Consider the following 20,655-nt stretch of genomic DNA (forward strand, 5'->3'; position numbering starts at 1 on the left):
TGTGCATTTCAACTTTTTACAAATATATTGCAATCCCATATACCCCTCATAGTAAAAATGGACTTGTCCGTCAATTAACGCAGTTTACCAAACGGACGATAGACGGCGGTCTAAAGGATTGATGCGCATGCGTGCATTGTAGGTCAGATAACTTCCGGTGTAGAAAAGAACGTGTCTATATGAAATTAGATTGTTAAAAACAAATTTTTTTATCATTTCAAAGATTCAAAATGGTATGATGTCTTCTATTATCATAACTTAAATCTATGTTTTATATGAAACATCAACAGTTATCAACGAGTTTGTTGTAAGAAATCGAATATTGAACACCGTCTGTGTCTTCTTTTGCCTATCCGGCTATCCCTGCACAGAGGCCACATATTTATTACAATGCTTGTGCACATGAAATTTGTGTGCACCACAGCAGTGCTGAAATTCAGGTATCGTGCGACTTCAATTGACAATTCGACGAAGTCTGATTGGATGCTGCATTTCAGCTGGAACCGAACCGAGGGTCGTCACAGTGAATAGTCGAATTCGAAGAAGTTTGTTTTGGCGCTGACCATCTCGGCATCTGCTAGTTTAGGCCTTCTGACGTGTTTCGAGTGTGCGCATTTGATTTGTTTTGACATTCCTTGTATTCGTCTATGTTTTGTTGTGGCATTTGATTGATCGTCCAAAGTTGGCTCAGGCCCTAAGCCCGGGGGGCCGAGGGCCTTGGCCTCTCACCCTCTGTGTTGACCTGTCTCTGACATACGTCTATGTGTTCCCCCCGAGTGTGTGCATTGATTTGTTTTGTTTGGGCTATCATTCATCCATTGTCCGAAGCTGGCTGTTACTGATTCCACTATGACTACGACTACGTAAGTCTTTTTTTATCTTGCCGCATCCATCTTTTTCTGTTTTTCAGAAGCCATTAATGCTGCACGGCCATGAACGTTCCATTACACAGATCAAGTACAACCGGGAAGGAGACCTGTTATTTTCCTGCTCCAAAGATCACATACCAAATATATGGTATGCCCTCAATGGAGAACGACTCGGAACACTCAAAGGTCACCAGGGAGCAATCTGGTGCATGGATCCAATTTGTATCCTTTATAACTCAACAAAAGATAATTTTCCTGTGCCAAACAACTCTTGTATTAACCTTTATACCACATTTATAAAAAGAAAGAATATAAAGGACAGTCTCTTTTCAGAGGGAGTGATAACAGCTCTCCAAAATTTTTAGGATAGTGAAGGGGCTTTAGGGAAATCTGATTGCCTGTGCATCCAATTTGATTCCTTAACCCATCATTAGGGGACACTAGTAAAACCATGACTGGCTCTGCTGACAACACTTGTAAAGTATGGGACACACAAACTGGTAGGTCAAATGTTTGTAGCCATAGCTCTTTCTGAGTTTGATTGCTTTCTTTGTTTATTTTAAGATCAGTTCAATTAGGAGGTGCCATGTTTTGGTTACTATTTACATGATCTGACAAAACATTTTCTTGAGAATTCTGAAATTACATAATTCTGGAGAAAAAAGGTTTGTCTGAAGAAAGCTGACTTTATTGATGCTCAGACTTGACTTAGAAGTAGTGGAAATGTCAAGTCAATGGTAATAATAGTACAATGAATTGATGTTGCGCTGTTTTGCTTTGAAAATGAGCACCAATACTTTTGCAGTTTATCGTTCTACTAGTTGTGGTTTCAATCTTATTCTAATTATGTCCTCCAATGCTTTACCTGGTTTTTCTCTCGTCTCTAGGGACCTGCGTCGCGACGATGGAAACCAGAACTGCTGTCAGGACATGTGGCTTCTCTTATAGTGGAAAGACTCTCATGTATTCCACCGATAAAACCATGGGCCATCCGTGTGAAATACATTTATACGACGTCAATGATGATGAACAGATTAGTAAGTTTCTAGGGGGGGGGGGACTAGGGTTTTTGCTATAACAGTGTTTTCCCTGGTTTGTTTGAAACAAATTTTTTGAAAAGCTACCAGTTTAACTGCGGGCCTCTCCATTGCATCATTTGGGACATCGCCTGCTTTCCTTGCAATTTTTGCCTCTGTTATTGTGATTTCATAAAGATACGGTAAACATCAAGGAAATTTTTTTGCCCTTCAGGAAGTAATAAACCATACATGGTGATGAGTCTTCCAATGGAGGAGCCCAAGATCACCAGTGCCATCTGGTCTCATCTTGACGATCAGATCTGTGCCGGACACGAGGACGGTTCGTTATCGCAATGGGATGTCCGGGTAAGTCAAGAGGGCTCAGTGAACTAGCTGAATCACTCATTGGACATATGTAGTTTGCTCACAGGCACTTGTGTATTTAAAATGTGTTACTTAAACAATCTTAACAATAGTTTTTTTTGAACAGTTGATCATCTTATGATTTGAAACACTTCTCTCTCATGTAACATTGTTTGATCCCCAGATGGGAAAACAGACGTACAAGATGCGTGAACACAACAAGCAGATCAATGATATCCAGTTATCGAAGGACACTACCATGGTGATAACAGCCTCTAAAGATACAAAAGCCAAAGTAGGTATCGTTATTGAATCTGTCTGTCTTCCTCTTTAATGTGGTAGGGTAATGCCTGAAGCCAGTTATGGTGGGCCAGGCTATCTTTTGGGCAGCCCAACGATGGAGCAGGCAAGATACTGCAGTTAAGTGGTTGACCTGGGCACTCGGGGGGGGGGGGGGGGTGTCTTCTATTTCACAATACATGAAGAGAAGCTCCCCACTTGTAACTGGCTACCAATATACATATTCAGTCATCTGTCCTGCTTGCAATGGCATGATAGCTACCAACTGCCATGTTTGATTGTTAAATCGACACCAATTTTACCCCCAGCATGATGTGTTCTCTAATGATACCTTTCAGATCTTCGATTGTGCCTCTTTAGAACCTCTCAAGACATACAAGACAGACCGACCTGTCAATTCTGCTGCGATATCACCCACCAAAGATCATGTGAGTAGATTTACTGTTAGTGTTTAGGTTTTAACTTGAACTCGTGCATACTGTCTCAAACCTTGTGGCATTTTACTGAGTCCTTCAGCTCAAGCCAAGGGGGCCCATATTTACATTTGGAAGGAAAAGCCAGCACAGTGGCTAAAATATGCCAGCAGGCATATCATCAAAAGCTACAGTAGTGGAATTTTTGCTGCAGATTATCACTTTCAGAGTTCAAAACTACTTGTCCCCCACCATCAAGCAGTCCAGGTGAATGATCACTAGTTGTTGGACGGAACAGCAGTCCGGACTGGAGGACAGTCACACGCAGAATTATTAAAGGTGTCTCCTTGGTGTTTCAGGTTGTGTTAGGAGGTGGCCAGGAAGCCATGGATGTCACAACCACATCAACAAGGGTTGGTAAATTCGATGCGAGGTTTTTCCATTTGATCTTAGAAGAAGAGTTTGGTCGAGTGAAAGGCCACTTTGGTCCCATCAATAGCTTGGCATTTAGTCCAGATGGAAAGGGGTAAGTACATCATGATGATATGGCATTCTATTGGAACTGGCCAATCAGGATGTGACCTTGGCTGTGGATGTTCCTTTACAGTGGATTTTATAAAGAAACGTATTTCAGCTGAGCTTTCTGCAACAGAGAAAGTAGATCAGGTCCATTTTAGGAATATGTCTGTCATCCCTTTTGTTGCAGGGGACAGCTTCAGTAAATGTTACTCATGCTCTGGATGAAGTTGTTGTCGTGTTCAATAGAATCAACGAGGTTGCAGTATGACTTTTGTCTTTGATTTGGTGATGAGTAAAGAGAGTGCATTACAAGTTGGGGACAGTATCAATATCGTAAATTGAACACACATCATGTCTTGTTTGTTTGTTTCAGGTACAGCAGCGGTGCAGAGGATGGTTATGTCAGGGTGCATCAGTTTGATCCTGAATATTTTGAATTCGAATACGAGTATTAGAGAACGGTTGGCCTCGAATGAGACTGTTGTTGTTCTGATATATTAGTAACAGGTGTATCAGGATTGTGGAGGATATGGGTAATGTGCTGGTGGGAGACTCTGAGTTGAGAGAGCTGACTTTTGCAAAAACTTTATGGACAGTTTGTTGTTGTGGACAAGTTTCTACGATTTTGGATCCTTCGGAAGTCGGGGGCTATTTTCCTTGTCTGTGATATATTTTGTCAAACTGTAGAATCTGTGCTTGGAAATGCTTGGAAATGCTAAGTGACCCACATAGATCAGTCGAGTAAAGTGCTCTAACAGGGAAATAGCCCCCGGCACAGAAACAAATGTTTTACAAGAAGATTGACACCTTGGGTCTGCTAGGAATATGAAGAAGCAAAATGACATTTCATCGATCGACCCTGATTTGATATGTGATCTGTATCATCTTCGTAGTAATGCCTTCTTAACTTGGTAAATGGAATCGTCAATGAAACATGTTCGGTATCCGACTGTAATAAACTATTTGCATAGAAAGAACGGTAGTATTTTCTTCAGTTGTTGTGGTTGGAGTCGGGTGACGAGACTGTCATTTACATTGATTATACGGCAGCCTTGCTATTGATGGAGACAACATGAGAGAACATGCAAGCAAAGTAAAACAGGCGAGGTGCCGATTCTTGTTGACACTTATTCACCAGGCTGTCACATCTCAAGTCCCCTGATGTGACGTTATTGTTCATGTGTCCCTGGGTACATTCAGTCCAAGAGGACAGTAAGGGACAAAGAAATAACAAATCAACATGACTAATTTCAACACTTTTTCTTAATATTCACATCCTATACATTGTATTTACATCTATGTACAGCTTCGAATACATGTCTACCCAAATATGTAATGAAATCTACACGTCCAGCCATCCCAGTTAGAAAAACACAAGATCTCTCAACATGAATGATGGTGTTATTAGTGAATCATTGGATGTATCACATGTCTCTTACTAACAACAACAATTCCTACTGCTGCAAATGACTGCTTTGGCACAATTACATCAATGACACAGGCAACTGTGCCCAACATAAAATTTCAAATTTATGTTGGACAGCTTCAACCATAACCATCATTATTCTCAATGTCCAATGTATCACAGTTGCAGATCCTAGGAAATCAGTTTGCATAAATTTCAACGTTGACATCCTATGACTTCTTGCCAGTTCTACTCGATGCTCGTGACTTGGCTTTGGGTGACTTAGGGGTCCTGGGTTTATCAGCTTTACCATTGACCACTTGTTTATGGAGGGGCGTCTTTGGTTTGAATCTGGGAGGAGCTCCTGAAACGTCAACAACAAAATGTTAAGATACAGATTACAGAGCATAATGAGAAGTCTCTATTTACATGAACTTGGGTAACTTGTTCCAGATACGGGTAATTGAACTTCTGTACCTTTGAACAGATTTATAAACAATTTTACTGTAAGCATCAAAAACTTCTGTCAACTATTTTTCTCTAAGCAACACAGCATAAAAGAATAGTGTCTGAAGTTTCCTGTACGTTCGAGGTGCTAATTGTTAGCTGTAACATAACTGAGCAAAACATCTGTCACTGCTGATTCTGTGCCAATCTCCATGCATTGGGTGATCATGCGTGTTGTTAATGCCCAGACAAATACAAGAGAAATTGCCATGGAATTTCCAACAGTACTGGTAAAAGTGAAGGAGTGATATGTTCAAATTCAACTGAAGCTAATTCTCTCTTTCAACTAAAAAGATGACACGGTTTCTTTGAAGAACACAAGAGAAAGAACTGAGAAGTGAAAACTTTTTAAAAAGGGAAATCAACCTAATGAAAACCTGGCCACACCATAATGTTCAAGCTTAAGCGAGAGTGTTCTGATATAATCAAAGAAACGTTTCCCCAAAACTTGGCCAAGCCCAAGTCAACCGAATTTTAAGACAGCAGCATTATTTATTGATGTGTAACCCCTCCGATTCTATAGAATTGGTTTGAGCTTCTATTTCTTTTCAATATGATGTTTCATTGGTCACATACATGTAAGTTACTCTCAAACGTTAGGTTATTGGCCGACAACCACTGACGGTGAATGTCTCCACACAGGTCCTTTTGTTTTACACTGATTTAAATATGATATACTTGCACACTTCACAATTAATCAGACAAAAAAGAATTGTCTCCATGGTCTGAAAGCAAATGAATACGACTTTTAAAGACACCCACCTACTTATATTTGCCTCAGTTATTGAGAGCAACAAATTACTGTCATGAAAGTATAGCCAAGGCACTCTGAAGCATAACAAACTCAAACTTCATGAAATATTCAGCACCTTGACCTGCTCTTATGTTGGCTGAAGCAATAGGGATAATCTGTCAAGGAATGGCATATTGACTGCAATAACAGACTGATTCATAAACCATGTAATTTGTAATTTAACTATGTAGATGATCTCAACAAATAAGCTGGATAGTTCCTTTGTCAGACGATCATCAGAATTCTGCTGAAACCCAATACTGCACCAACAATGTAAAAGCCGTGTTGATCTACCCACCGAGAGCTTGTGGTCTTGGCAAACTCGTCTTTTCTAGTTTAAACTCCAAGTCTTCCTGTGTATCATCAATTGCACACTTGATTCTGTGAGAGACGGTTGACATGTGAGCTGATGTCACCTCCTTGATGATCTCTTTGATATGCTGCAAGTGAAATAAGATTTCTTCAGGCTGAGTTTTGTTGCAAAGTTATTTTCCATCGAAACAAAGCAACAACTCTGGGTGAACAAGATATGCATTGGTTGCCAAGGACGAAAACATCAAAGGTAGGTTTATTTCCTGGACAGCATCAGGTAATAAAATGTGTAAGTCTTTTTCAACTCCAGTCTAACCGCAGTATAGTCCACTAACCTGTCTGTCAAGTTTTGTGGAACTCTCTGGGTCTGATTCATAACCACTCCCAGCCTTCTCCAGTAGGTCACTGTCGGCCAACATGAACATCTCTTTCGCCACGAGTCTTTCATTTTTCCGTTCAGCTTCATGTCGTTCGATGTCATGAAGCTGTTCTTCATATTCCCAAATCTTAACAGGTTTAGATGTCTTCAAAGGTTGAGGTATGTGAGGTGCATCGACTGGACGATCGTATTCAACCATCATGCGATCTTGTTCCCGGGTGAAACAATATTGAAAGAGTTTATAGTGGGTCATAAATGATCCAAAGAAATATTCTGAGAAAATCTTTAAACTTCTTTCATGAACACTTTGTACCAAAGACTGGAGTTTGGTTTTGAAAAGTTTCACTGCATCTGTGATTGGCCGACCTGAAAAGAGGAGACTAAATTTAAGGATGGGTACCTCAAATGTTGTAAAGGCTCAGCTAAGAATGTTCAAGAATATTATTTTGTAAAATTAGATGTTTTGTACATACTGCCTCATCATCTATATTAATGGACAAACACCAGACCATCGCCAAGGAGGGATCCGAGGCCAAATCCACAGCAACACTCCAACAGCCTTGAATTAATTGGTCTACAGAGTTTACTGAAAGTTGTAGACAAATGTTTTACCAATTGTTTCCTCTTGCATTTCCTTTGCTAATGTAAAGAGCAGACAGACTTCCTTCCAGCTGAAGCCTTTCTCTATTGGGAACATCAAAGAGTCATAGAGAAAGTCTAAAAGAATTGACTGTTGCAGGTTTTCTTCAAAGACAAAATCATCCCACTTCAAACATGATGCCAAAAAAGCTGAGCCACTGTTTCTCTGAAATGAAAATGTTATTTATCAGAGGTCGACGGGACGATCAAAGTGAACTGTCAATGTCATGCACGACTTCAGCATTCAATGGGTTTTTCAGGGGTACGTATTGTAACAGCACTGCAAAGTTTTTGGAGTGTAATGTAGATAATGTATAATGATCTGCCTTGTTTGACTCAACTCTCAAATCAAGCATGCCAATATTGCCATAGCGATTACGGATGAGGCCTAGTATTACTATTATATATAGGCCAGCCCTAGTAACTATTTGATGGTCTGCTAAAATACTTTCTTTAGGTCTCGTTTGTCACCTTTTCGCAGGGAACTTGAGTTTACCAAAACTATGATATAAATGTAACATAAAAGTAACAGGATCGGCTGCGGACCTCAATGACCAATCGTCTGTCCGGAAACCGGTCACTCACTGACAGTCGTCCGACAAACAATACACAATACTTTTCGGAACTGTCAAAATTTCGGTGGCTTGAAAAGTATCGACAACCTTAGAAACAACATGCTTTACTGTGGTCATTCGATAAAGTAGTATATAATCTTTGTTTTGGATGCAAACAGTTACGAACTGTGTATTTGAGTAAAGAGAATTTACGCACATCGAGTTTTGAAATTGCTTTCGCTTCTTCCAAACCGAGAACCGCCATCTTAGCTTGGTGTTGCTAGGCACGAGTCTCGTCGGTGCGAGTATTTTTAATCAACAACCCTCAAATGACCTGAATAATTTTCATCAAATACACAATAGACATAAATCAGGTAAGAGTTAACACGTTTCTGTAAGTTGAATTACACAACAATGAGCGGTTAAGCCGGTAGACACGCTAATTGATTCAGCGAAGTTGTTGTCACGTGACGTTTCGCGAGAACGGCACCTGCTAATTGCCACAGCATGTCAACACAGTCATGACAGTACACTGATGTCTAATAACATTCATTCTCCAGTGTTTTACTTCAATATGTACCAAGCTGTCAAATCTTAAACACAGGCTTATATTGCTGCTCTGAGCCTCATTGTTGTGGTCTTTGGTTACACCATAAGCCAGTCACTCTATTGACTACTGATGGTAAGTTAATTGGGGGCCAACCTACCTTTTTTCAATTTCATTTTCTTATTCAGACTTCAGTTATTCTCATTTAAAATTCATCTCACACTCACAAGACACAATCTCAGGCCAGGGTACAGTAGGCCTAACTTGATTTGAGTAAGCTAGCTATGCATTATCATTGATATCATGGAGATCATGGTCAGTGAGTCGCATCATCGGCTAGCTGCCATGCTCATCACTGCCATCAGAAATTAAAATGCAGTTGAAGAAAAGGGTGGCATTTAGATGAAAATGGACAGTAGTGGATTGGATGACATAAGATGATGCAACTGAAATCCTATAAGTATCGTCACATTTTTCATAACAGACTGTAGTCCGTTAGAAATACAGGCCAATAGAACTTTCAGGAACAATCAACTGGCCAACCTGTTCTGACTGCCGGACAAAGCTGATAAAAGCCAGTCATGTCAATGACAACATTCTACAAGTGTGCTGTTATTTTCGTTCTACTCAGAGCAATCCTTCTTGCATGTTTTGCAAACTAGAGACAACGTCACAACCTTCTTTTCCTAAAGACAAAGTCACAACCAGTCCGCCAGTATTTGATTTCTAATCCGATTCTTTGGAGATTCAGGGATAGATTTTAATTCAGTTCAGAGTAAAACAGAACTCAATTGTGACTTGGCCTAATGATATCGTGAAATACTGAGAGTGGTGGGTGGAGGACATTGAGAGGAGATATAACAATGGTGTATGTCGTTGTGAAAAAAACCCAATCTAGCTTCACTTTGAAAGTCTGAGAGGCTAAGTGGACCCTACTAGGACTTGAGTCTTGATAGGAAAAGATGATAATTGAATTGGTTGGCTAATTGTTGTGGCCACCTATGATAAGAGCAGATCCAACAATTGCTTTTTTGTCATGAATATATGTATCTCATTGTTCTGGATTAAAAACACCAATCTATAAAATGTGTACAATAAAAAGTTTGCATTGTGTCAGAGTGCAGTGAGTGTCGAGTTTGAAATCTACTTTCAATAGTGAGTAGTGTAATCTGGTTTCCATGGCAACACAAGTGTGTTGATAGTGATACAGTACTGAAGCTGGTTTTGGTAGTAATGATGATGCCATTCCTAGTCGTGTGTAGAGAGGATGACGGTTTGGATGAGCATGATCGGATATCGTTGATAATGATATAATGGAATTAGTTATTCTTGATACACATTTTGGAGTTTTGTGTATGTCGCAGAACTTTATAACTCTGACATAAGGTAGGCACCCAGATTCTTTTTTCAATACAAGGCACAATACATGTGTGTGTGAAAACATTTACTGATGAGAGCTGCTTTCATGGTTTGAAGTCACATTCTCCCGTCATCTGGGCTGACCATTTTTCACATAAATGTGACTCTTCGTCAGGTTGACCAGATCTCTGTATTCAGGTGAAAACTAATTTACTTGAAAGAAAGATTCCATAACACCTGCCACTTATGCACCACTTATCTGTTGTGCCAATTTTGCTTGCTTGTTACTATGTACGGCATTGCTCTGATATATTCACAATATCATAGTTAGCGGTGTATGAGCTCATTGAAGCGTGGTGCATGTCTGTGGCTACAATAGCAGTGATATATTCACCTCTGGGGGAAAGTGAAGATCGTATATTGTTTGGGTCTTTTGAATAAGTATGCTAGATGCTCTCTTAAGACAACTGGAGAAACACCTGAGACAATATAATCATCCAAATGAGATTAGATGTGATAATGTGAACTCAGATTACAAACACCTTGTTTGATGGAGAGGGCACCTTTGAGCTCTGAAGCTTTTTCCAATTTCAGGTCCATTCTTGTATCATAAACAACCCTGTTTTCCCAACGAGAAACTGCTTGACATTCAATGGAAACATTCATTGTGGGAATGATCTGACCTGCTCTGGCAAAAATCAGACTGAACTTCCAGCAGTATTGCCTCCGTTACCTCTGCCCATACACGCGTTTTCGGTAAAGCTTAGCGATGTCAATACATGAGGGTCAAGATTACAAAACTAGGTGCTTATCATTTAGATATTTCGTTCTAAAACGTGTCTTGTAGGGCCTTACTCATTTGTGGTGTACTGTCATGTCCCCCACCCTACCTCCACTTTCTACCCTCCATCGATCTCAACAATTGTATCATGATTTACAGTTGAGTTGAGAGGTCTGATGTTTGTAGTAGGTGGTTGTAGTAGGTGTGCGATACTAGGATCAATCAATGATGGATAGGCTCAGTCAGTATATTCTCAAGTAACAATCAATATATTGCTGTGTATTTTAAACTCATAAAATTGAAATTGCTTTTAAAAAGGATAGAGTTAGACCATGAAGGTTTTGTACTGTGCATGTTTGTGAATTTGCCAATGCCTTTGATAGATAATGTCATGTCAGTCCAACGTTATTTAAACAGAGGAGACTTCTTCAGTACTCTTGTTGATCTTGAGCCTACTAACATGTTTCTTCCTGGGAATTTAACCACTCCGCAACCAAAATAAGTATTGACCGAGGCCTGAGTGCATGAGAAAAATGTGTCAGTTACCCATTCCTGTGTGTGAGCTTTTCATCACAACTACAAGTTCAATAGTGTACTTTGACAATATCAAAATCAATACACCTGTACAACTTGATCAAAGTGAATCATGAATTCATTTGACCATGTGACCTAGAAAATTAATGTCAGGATCTTTCAATTGAATGAACTTGACGTCTGGAGGTCTGATGAACAAGTTATGTTAAAAAAAAAATTGATGGAAGGACTGCATGTAAAACGCCTAAAGGAAACTGAAACTCCGTAACTAAAGTCAATGATGCATGCTGTTACATTTGGACTGAGTTTTTAAAAAAATTTGATGAGCTTCAAAAACCAAATTGGATATTGCTTTGATGATTGGTACTCGATAGATGAATAATAATACTGTTGCCTATACTAATATGCATACTTCTTTTTACCCAATTTGTTTGCCCTAACTTGCTTCCCTCCAGGGCAAGGTACTTTTGGAACGGAGACTGGCCAAACATGGTTACATCACTAAACAAGCATTACAAAATATTTGAAGTGAGTTATAAAATTCTCGGAGGGCTTGTCATTCCAAGAGTAAAAGTTTTAATAATTTATTCAATTATTGATTCGGTTGTTGGGGGCAACCGGTTTTGGCGGTTTGTTTACATCTGAAGTCCCCTTCGCGATATTTGCTAGTCTCACTGGCTACAGGCGTAAACCTGGGACAGCTACAGCTCGGATATTTTGCTAGGGAATTTAATGGCTATGAAAGTTTCTCGTTCTATCAATCCAGAAGTGGATTATTTCTTTTTGTGAGTTATGATTCCTATTGAGTATTTCCTATTCTCAGTCTGTGCCAAAACTCCTGAATTTGATGATATTTGAGATTATGAGGTGACTCTGGAAATAATCCAATGTTGTTGATTGTACTATTACATGTCTTCAGATAGTTGGCTGTTCATCATTTCTTTTGATAAGAATGAAGATAGATCATCAATATACGTGTATTAGTAAAGTGAGATTCTAAGGGTTGTGCATTGGTCTGTGACAGCGGTCTGTTTAAAGACCATCCATGCTCAGAGAGTTGTTCTGGTTTGAGCTGTCGTCACAGTGGGTCTGTTATGATTAATACATGTATGTTTTATCCATCATTCAACTTTTGACTTGAATTCTATTAGTCGGCCTAGTCGGGTCCTTTTATGAAGTGATTGACTGTATCAACATATTTAGCTATTATATCCAGATTATGTCGCTCTTGAGTCAAGTCATTTGAAATCTAGAATTGAATTATGTTGGCTGATCAAACATATCCTTTTGGTTTGGAAGTGCAATTTACAATTACATTTATTTGGCATGATTTGAAGGCATGTAATTCAGATTGTATGTTTGTCTTCTTTATAGGACTGGTAGCTACTAGTGTGTTGACTGTACTCTGCACTTCAAGTAGGAAAACTAATAAACTACATGACAAATACAAGGCCTACTGAGAGCTATAATATGTAGACCATAGTATTTAGAAACACATAAAAGGTTGAGTCTATTTTCCATATTAAATCCTCTTAAGACGTGAGTCTTTTGCCCTGAACTCATAAGCCTTTATGAAATGTGGTGTGCAAGGACGAATGAATGGGTTATCGAAAAGCGGACAATGTAAGACGTGACACACTCTGAAACATTTTGAAGACCCATACTGTCTCGGTCCAGATACATTTGCTTACTTACAGAATGAATTGTTGTATATCTTTTCAGGAATATTCTCGCGTAATGTCCAGGTGAAGTGGCCAGAATGCAGAGAAGTCCAGAACAGCAACCAGAGCAAGGGAAGGGCTCGACTTCCACCTTTAACCGCCTGCATAACGGCGGTATGGCCAAGATTGTCTATTTCTATAAGGATGGTGACCAGAACTACACAGGTACTCGTGTCACTCTCAATGACAGGAGATATCGGACCATGGACGCGTTATGTAATGACCTCAGTAATCGCATGAAGGATCTGAGGTTTGGTGTGCGTGCTATTTGGACACCTGGTGGTCACCACTCGGTCGATACACTCGATGGATTGCAAAATAACGGACGCTATGTGTGTTCGACGAGTAAGAATAAAGCCAAGGGTGTTGACTTCAATCACTTGACGGAACGGAAGCCGTGGCATGTTTCAAAACCTCACAGTGGAATGCGAGCTTATAGTAAGTTCTTACGAGGTGAAGGAGGGAATCAAGCAAATGGGCCGTCACATCATCCGAGGCCGGGTCGCCGAATAGCACAGCAACGGCTTAGTAATAAAGCAACCAGTGATGACTCATCCCCGTCAAGTCTCAGGTCAAATAAGACTCCGAAAAAAATCAGTGTGTACAAAAACACAGATCATACGGAAAAACATGTGCTGTTACTGAACCGACGGACTGCTCAATCGTTTGAACAGGTATTGGATGATATGAGTGAGTTATTCAGGATGGGGGTCAGGAAACTATTCACAGTCGAAGGAAGTAGGGTGAGTGAAGAACTGTTGGTGTCGCCATTTCATGACACAGCGCCAGTTTGCAAGTTACGTCAGTAGAGGTACTGGTAACTCAAATGTCCCTTTGTCCACCACACACACTTCACTTTAGTACAACCCTCATTCTATTATACATAGCTGTCCTTGTTCACATCGTTTGGGCATTGTAAGGTGTGTATGTCAGAGGTCATCCCCTCTGATTACAAAGTGCATCAGCCTCCTCTTTCTTGAAACATCAGTCTAACATCATAACAATAGTATAAGGTTTCGAATGGTCCAATAATTGATTTTTACTGTTCAATCAATTGGCATAACCACAATATTATCACTTGTTTCTTTATCCTGAGAATATTTTAATAATCAGGTACAGCAGGGGGTTACATGTACTGTTATAGCTGAATAATTAATGATAATCTAATGTCAGAAATGGTATAGGCGCAGTAAACCATGGCTATTGTGTGCAGTAGTTATCGATTGATTGGAAATGGAAGCTAAGGGTGTATTCTATACATCCTTTGGACCAAAATAGCATCATGGGTCGTCTTTCTGATAGCTAATCATTTGGCTGAAGATGCAATTCATAAAAATACTGAGAAAGACCAACTTAACTCTGCCCTGGAGTTAGCTGTTTGCCTAACTGCAGTGATACACACCTACTACGCTTGTAGAGTGTCATCTAAGATGCACTCCGAGAAGAAGGGGAGCTTCATGTGTCACTTCCTTCCATTCCAGATGCAATCACTCTCTGATATATTCCACGGGCCGGACCAATACGTTGTGTGTAGTAGTGAGCGATTGCGATCGACTGACGATATAAACAATGACCTCACCACAAGGGGGCGCCACCCTGTGCCAGACATGCGAGTATTCGCCAACCGTAACAAAGCCAGGAGAGATAATCTCAACCGAACAAGTAAGTTGATTTAGAAGAGTTGTCGGATGATGTGACTTATCGTACTAACTTGATGTCTAGAATGTTTTGTTACCTGTTCTGTGTAAAATACTTAATTGGAGTTGGTATATAACATTGAAAGCTGGGATGTCACTGATGATTGCACAGCCACATCATTTGGGGCGGGATGAGGAAGTGCAAAGTATTGAGACTTGGCAATGCTATGAGACAAGACTCATCTTCATCTTGAGAAGGATCCCGTCTAAACTTGGGTTGAGTGGCAAATTAAGACTTGATCAATGAAATGCGTTATTTTGCCCACTTGCTTGTTCAGCATCGCCAATGGAATGGAGCTCTGTGTCTGTGTCACCACACAGAGGTAAGTGATGACATCACAGCACCAGCCTTATTTTTCAAGAAGAAATGAACTTAAAATCTCTCATTTACCTGTGTCTTGCTTGTTGCATGGTCAAATATATATTTTGGACATGTTTTAAAGTCATATTTGCATTCTGGCTCACTTTGCCTGCAGATATATTACTTGTTTCATGAATCTTCTCTTTCACTCTTTGTTAATCTCAACCGGGGCTCTTTCTTTAAAAGTTTTTTTCCAAATGCTCTGTTTTTCTCACATCTCACATCAATATCTTTATCATTTGTTATGCTTAAGACAGCCTTAGAGTTGAATAAAAAGGTGTGGAATCAACAAGTATCATTGCTGCTGTAAACTATCACAAATGAATGTCAATACATTTGGATTTCTCACAGGTTGCAAGACAACATGTCTTTGACTGGCACTTGCACTTTTTCCAGATTCGTAGTTTAAAAGTCTGTACCTGGCATGCTAATGTAAGATATGCTTGGACCACGCCCTCCTATTCTAGCTGTAAAACGTATTCCTTCTTACTTATGATGTACCTTGTAGCACTAAACAGGCAGAAAAATAAAGCCGTTCAGGAAAGCCTGGATAGCTGCCATTCATATCATTATAGGGCTGACATTATTACGATAAGTCTTTGCCAACTTCAGCTGTAAGTTACCTGCTAATAGCTTTGCCAAAATTTCATACCTAGTGCACTTTGACAGATTATATATTTTGCATGAGATTTAACCTACTTTTTTCTATTTGTTTATCCCACAATATTGTCAAAGTTACAGAATATATGGATATCCGAAATGATGCAGTAAATATTTTCAAAACTTGATTGCATATACAGCGGTTAGTACCATGGTAGCTTAACAATGCTACTCAATCAAATTGAAACTTTCCGTCATTGAATGAATATTTCATGATTCGGGCACTCTGGTGAGTGAGTGGTGAATGCAAGCAGGAAAATTGTGGCAGGTTTTAAGTGCTAATCATGACACTTTTTAGATTCATGAATAAATGATCTGGCCATTTTAGTTTGGTTGGATGTGAGGGAGTCGTAAGGCAGAATGAGCGCTAATCCATATTTTCTTTGCAATAAGGTACAGTGACGAGAAGACGACCACAAATTAACCCATCGCCCCCCTCCCTCATGCCCTTTACACGTCTTGATTGTTTCCTCCACTTCTTTCAGGAGGCAAGTGGAAGATCTTCATAACAACTGGTGATGCAGAAGATGCCGGCACCACTTCACAAGTGTCCATCACCATCTACGGTGACCGTGGCAACTCTGGCCCGATCCCGCTCGGTGATGGTGATGGTGAGACGTTTCAGAGTGGACACATCGATGAGTTTGAGGTATTTCCCAGGTTTCTTATTTGACAGCATGTTTTAGAAATCCCATACTTGATTTTACCCTGTTTCTGGCAGGAGAAAATTTCTGATTTGTTTCTGCTGTGATTTTTCAATCAGTTTTGTTATACCATGCTGTGCGCAGCTAAGGTTACATAAATGTCAGGCATGCCATCTTAACTTGATAATATGTAATCAATGATGTTATGAAACATAGATGGACAGGCTAATGAGCTGTATTAATGAGTAGTTGTCATCAGTCACTGATCTTATATCTTTCTCAAGTACTGTGTTAAAACTGTCATTGTGGTTGGAAACATGATAGGACATTTACAAGAGAGACCTATCGCAAACGATTTCCGTTGCTAATATCAGGTCAACTGAACTTGTTGTCAACCAATCAACATGACCATGACGGATCATGAAAGAGAAGAAATTAATTTGATGGAAATTGCTTTTTAGTTCATCAAATGTGTTTAAAATTCTGCCCTCTGAATTGTTAAGGTAGAGGTGGAACGTTATTTGCCTATCGATCTTGATGATTAATTCATCATCTCATCATCCTTATCCCTTGATTGATGTCGACAATGTCAGTATTGATTGGGGAAAGCTGTCAGCATTTGTTTACATTTGTCATCCATATTGCTATTGATTGATTTTGGTATGGATGACTGGGTGAAGAAGAGATTGAGGTGGGAGTTGTTCTAAGCAATCACGATGTTTTGTAAGTTCAGGTGTTACAACGTGTTTAAAACAAGAAGCCGCCTTGCTACTGTTGCCACGGCCTTTAAAGCAGACCTGGTTAAGATGCCGCTCGGTACATTATACAGTCTATGTTTTTCTTTTGAATTTGAAAACAGTTAAACAATTCAGGCCATTATGTTACTATTGAATATTCTCCCCAACACAAAGCAGATTGCTCTCAGCTCTTCATGCCTCACGGCACCATTAAACTTTCAAACTTGTTGCAACTGACAGAATCTGATGTATCTGGTCGCGTAATATTCCGTAATTTGTGTGGAAAATATTGATTCCAGAATAACCGCTATTGTTTTATTACTTCACTTTGTGTTGAGCGTCCTCAACGGATGTTCACACAGAATGGTTCCAATGTTGAGTTGACTTGAGCCATCAGCTTCAATGTGATGGAAACCAACAAGTGCTTCTAGGATGAGGATATTTAGCTAATAAGCCTCTTCACTGAATGTCCTCGTTTGGAAAACAAATGCTGGTGGAAACCCAGCATAAATCTAGAGGGTATGTCAACTCTGAGTTCAAACAAATCTGGTAATACTGGAGGTGTGCTTGGTTTATTCGTTTGCCCAATACACCCAGTTTTATCATGAAGAGAATAATACCAAGTGTCGGATGGTCTTTTGCATTGGGTGTGCTTTTGTCTTTCTGGGACAAGATAGATTAAATCAATAGATATTCACTTCAGTATGACCTGCGTCATATACCATGAACAAATTTGTATTTATCTGTTTCATGAGAATGCCAATGTTTTCTCTGACAATGAGAACATCGCCCATGTTTAGAGAGATGCCTCTAAGGCAACTATTGAATCGTAATCCAAACAGTCAAAATGTTCACAAGTTTGTCATTTTTCTGGCTCTGTTTTGTTTCCTTGTCAGTCTATTTACTTTGTGGGTGTCCTTCCTTCATGAAGTGACCCGTCATCCCCAGGAGACCCATGTCTCGGGGAGGCTTTCTGATATTCATGTGGTGATCTATTGATATAAACTTGTATAGCTTGGAACCTTGCTGAAGGCTTTCATAATTTATGTTTTAGAAAGGAAAAGTGGGCAAAATGTCTACTGGTACTAAGGCAAGAGGTTTTTATACCTTGTTTTGTGAACCGTTTACGAAAATGTCACATTTTCACAGACAACTGGAGTTTAAAGTCATAAGGGAAGCAATGGAGAAAGTTATTCAAACAATCTTCTTGCTCATGATACGTGATGGTATGATTCGGGTCAGAAACAATAACTTCATGTTAGTTGGAGGAAGCTGGTGAGAGCTACAACAAACCAACCACAAACCTCCAAGATCAAAGACTGCATACTTCATTTGTTTGTCATGCCTATCTTAGGTTTGTTGTGGCTCTGAGCAGCCAATTCCTAATAATTTGGTGTCAACAACATTACACACGGATGGGAATGTGAATTTGAACAAGTGAAATTGAACTCGTGAGTTTGAACAAGTGCATGTTGACAAAATCTTTTCAAATCACTTCACCAACCTTATAAGACTCGATCCAGTTGGTGTGTGTTCCTCTGTCTTCATGAAAACATCTTTCACATAGTTTGCTGATACATAATCCCAAATTGAAGGAGGTCCTAAAAAGACACTCATTTTTGCACACACTTCAGCCCAATTCAAATCATGGACTGATTGACCAGTACCCTAAACCAGTCAGATCTGGTTCTGGTCATTGTCACACTGTAAGGGTCCCAAAGTCATGTGACCCAAGCCAGCTAGTTTATTGAGCTTTATTACCATTTGTATTGTTAATCCCTGTTAATCCCAATCAAGTAATCATTCTAATCCTGATTTTTGATTGGCTTACCTTATAACTGAATAAAAGTCATGAATGAGTGACGATGTCCCATTGCATCATATTGATGATGATGTTGACAATGTTGATGATGATGATATAATGATGACCATCAAAATAACTTTGAGGACAATGATGAGAAATGATGATGATGATGATTTTCACAGTGCTGCTGCTGATGATGATGACGAGGAATGGTGATGATGATAATGATGATGAAGAGCTGGGAAAAGGGTTTTAAATATCCTTCAACATTTTTCACTCTGATTTCTTTATCTAGGTGTCTACGGGTAACATTGGTACCATCTACAAGATACGCGTTGCTCACGACAACTCGGAGGGATCTCCTGCATGGTTCTGCGATGAGGTAGGTGCATTTTATACCCAAGCTTTGCAAACAGCCAAACTATAATTGGTGTTTTAGTCAATTTGGTTGCCAGGGAGATATGAAGAGGTTGTTTCTGCGTTATATCTCAAAGCCACACCAAAATACTGACACATCAATGTTTTATTCATTGTGGTTTGCATAAGCATACTTGGGACGTTGAAGTCTCATATTCGTGGATAACTTCATCTAAATTTGGTAGTTTGAAGTGTGTTCATTCAGTCCACACCCATTTCAGTTCAGTAGCACATGTGGAAACTAAAGTGCTTTGGCTCAATAAAAAACATGAATAGAGAGTCACATTGGTTGTTACTTCCAGCAGTCCAAGCTTGAATTCTATTTCCAAATGATCATTCCATTTGAAATGAAATTTAGAGGTCAAATACGTGTCTTGTAAATGGTCTTCCAACTTGCATCAGCCACTAGATGCAATTACCACTTATACTGCAGTCAATGTCTCAGCAAACTTTACACCGCAGTGAGATGGGAAATCAATATCAGCCTGATTTGACATGCCCACTCAATGGATTTATTGGTGTGGCTGCCCGATCATTAGGTTCAGTAAGATGGCATCTTGTCAACTGCTGGCAATGATTGCTTTATTATCTTATGGATTTCCATTCTCACTCGGAGATCGCTCAGCGACATCTGCCATGTTGCTCAGCCTCAAGTTTCGTTAGTTGTGCTAATGCTGGCATATTTGCTGACTCAGCAGCTGCGCCCACTTCAATAAGCATAAGACATGAACCTGAAGTGATCCTATTATACCTCACTAAACCAATCAATCAACAACAAAGACTCACGTCTGCAACATTGGATTTCTCTTACCTGGTACATTTAAGCAAATTATCATCTACATCTCGTATCTGAAGACTGGAGATATAAATGCAGAAGGTTCATTGATTATTACTGATCCAGTCATTAAGTGTCTATTGAGAGAGGAAATCCGTGAGTTATTGACAAGAAGAGGATGGCATGATTATCCGGTAAAACATCCGATGCATGTCTTATCACATTGATAACAGGAAACTTTATACGCCGGAAGACATAAAACGTGTTCATGAATAAAAACTTGTTTGAAGTGCTGTGGTTACTTCTCGTCAGCGAGAGGGTCCTGCTTAAGTCTTGTCATGACTCGTGTCATAACTGTTGTTTGTAGGTGCGAATGGTTGATATCAACTCTGGTGAAGAACTCAAGTTCAACGTCAGTCGTTGGCTCGCCCGTGACCAGGACGATGGTGAAATCTGCAAGGAGTATGCAGCCATACGCAATGGCAAGGAGGTCCTCCCAAGTAAGTCAAAACTTAGAGGAGATTGCGTACTTTGAAGTTTGAACAG

General features: G+C 39.7%; 3 protein-coding genes across 6 annotated transcripts in view; 2 read left to right on the forward strand and 1 right to left on the reverse strand.

Moving 5' to 3' along the window:
• Nucleotides 1–135: 135 nt before the first annotated feature.
• Nucleotides 136–4,460, forward strand: LOC135487311 (eukaryotic translation initiation factor 3 subunit I-like). Its single transcript, XM_064770933.1, has 9 exons — nucleotides 136–233; nucleotides 911–1,091; nucleotides 1,304–1,369; nucleotides 1,757–1,906; nucleotides 2,121–2,254; nucleotides 2,436–2,546; nucleotides 2,890–2,979; nucleotides 3,324–3,490; nucleotides 3,857–4,460. Exons 1-9 carry the CDS (start codon nucleotides 231–233, stop codon nucleotides 3,936–3,938), a joined length of 984 nt encoding a protein of 327 aa, XP_064627003.1. The 5' UTR covers nucleotides 136–230; the 3' UTR covers nucleotides 3,939–4,460.
• A 266-nt stretch (nucleotides 4,461–4,726) lies between these two features.
• Nucleotides 4,727–8,357, reverse strand: LOC135487312 (uncharacterized protein C8orf74 homolog). Of its 2 annotated transcripts, XM_064770935.1 has the most exons (6): nucleotides 8,290–8,357; nucleotides 7,492–7,684; nucleotides 6,836–7,245; nucleotides 6,487–6,628; nucleotides 6,078–6,120; nucleotides 5,193–5,252 (listed from the first exon to the last, which is right to left on the reverse strand). In XM_064770935.1, the coding sequence occupies exons 1-5, from the start codon at nucleotides 8,335–8,337 to the stop codon at nucleotides 6,089–6,091; spliced, it is 825 nt and encodes a 274-aa protein (XP_064627005.1). In that variant the 5' UTR covers nucleotides 8,338–8,357; the 3' UTR covers nucleotides 5,193–5,252; nucleotides 6,078–6,088. The 2 variants fall into 2 exon arrangements, with proteins under 2 accessions (XP_064627004.1, XP_064627005.1); XM_064770934.1 differs by lacking the exon at nucleotides 6,078–6,120 and having other exon boundaries at nucleotides 4,727–5,252.
• A 225-nt stretch (nucleotides 8,358–8,582) lies between these two features.
• LOC135487303 (lipoxygenase homology domain-containing protein 1-like) overlaps nucleotides 8,583–20,655 on the forward strand; it is a 56,895-nt gene continuing 44,822 nt past the window's right edge. For 2 of the 3 annotated variants that reach the window (XM_064770921.1, XM_064770923.1), the window contains exons 1-6: nucleotides 8,583–8,754; nucleotides 13,016–13,757; nucleotides 14,496–14,676; nucleotides 16,218–16,381; nucleotides 19,213–19,299; nucleotides 20,477–20,609. In XM_064770921.1, coding sequence (XP_064626991.1) covers nucleotides 13,053–13,757; nucleotides 14,496–14,676; nucleotides 16,218–16,381; nucleotides 19,213–19,299; nucleotides 20,477–20,609 — 1,270 coding nt within the window. In that variant the 5' untranslated portion in view covers nucleotides 8,583–8,754; nucleotides 13,016–13,052. Of the gene's footprint in view, nucleotides 8,755–9,928; nucleotides 10,006–13,015; nucleotides 13,758–14,495; nucleotides 14,677–16,217; nucleotides 16,382–19,212; nucleotides 19,300–20,476; nucleotides 20,610–20,655 lie in introns of those variants that run through there. The other variant, XM_064770922.1, reaches the window with a different exon arrangement.

This window comes from Lineus longissimus, chromosome 4, assembly GCF_910592395.1.
Source record: "Lineus longissimus chromosome 4, tnLinLong1.2, whole genome shotgun sequence".
In the NCBI taxonomy this organism is placed as follows: Eukaryota; Metazoa; Nemertea; class Pilidiophora; order Heteronemertea; family Lineidae; genus Lineus; species Lineus longissimus.

What these genes read in the sequence shown, in the direction of transcription:
- LOC135487311 (XM_064770933.1), top strand. An exon ending in CAATGATGATGAACAGATTA is followed by an intron (nt 1,907 to 2,120) that starts GTAAGTTTCTAG and finishes TTTGCCCTTCAG; the next exon opens with GAAGTAATAAACCATACATG. An exon ending in TATCACCCACCAAAGATCAT is followed by an intron (nt 2,980 to 3,323) that starts GTGAGTAGATTT and finishes TTGGTGTTTCAG; the next exon opens with GTTGTGTTAGGAGGTGGCCA.
- LOC135487312 (XM_064770934.1), bottom strand. Translation starts at nt 8,337, where the DNA reads ATGGCGGTTCTCGGTTTGGAAGAAGCGAAAGCAATTTCAAAACTCGAT. An exon ending in AAGCAATTTCAAAACTCGAT is followed by an intron (nt 7,685 to 8,289) that starts GTGCGTAAATTC and finishes TTTTCATTTCAG; the next exon opens with AGAAACAGTGGCTCAGCTTT. An exon ending in GCCAAGACCACAAGCTCTCG is followed by an intron (nt 5,253 to 6,486) that starts GTGGGTAGATCA and finishes TTGACGTTTCAG; the next exon opens with GAGCTCCTCCCAGATTCAAA.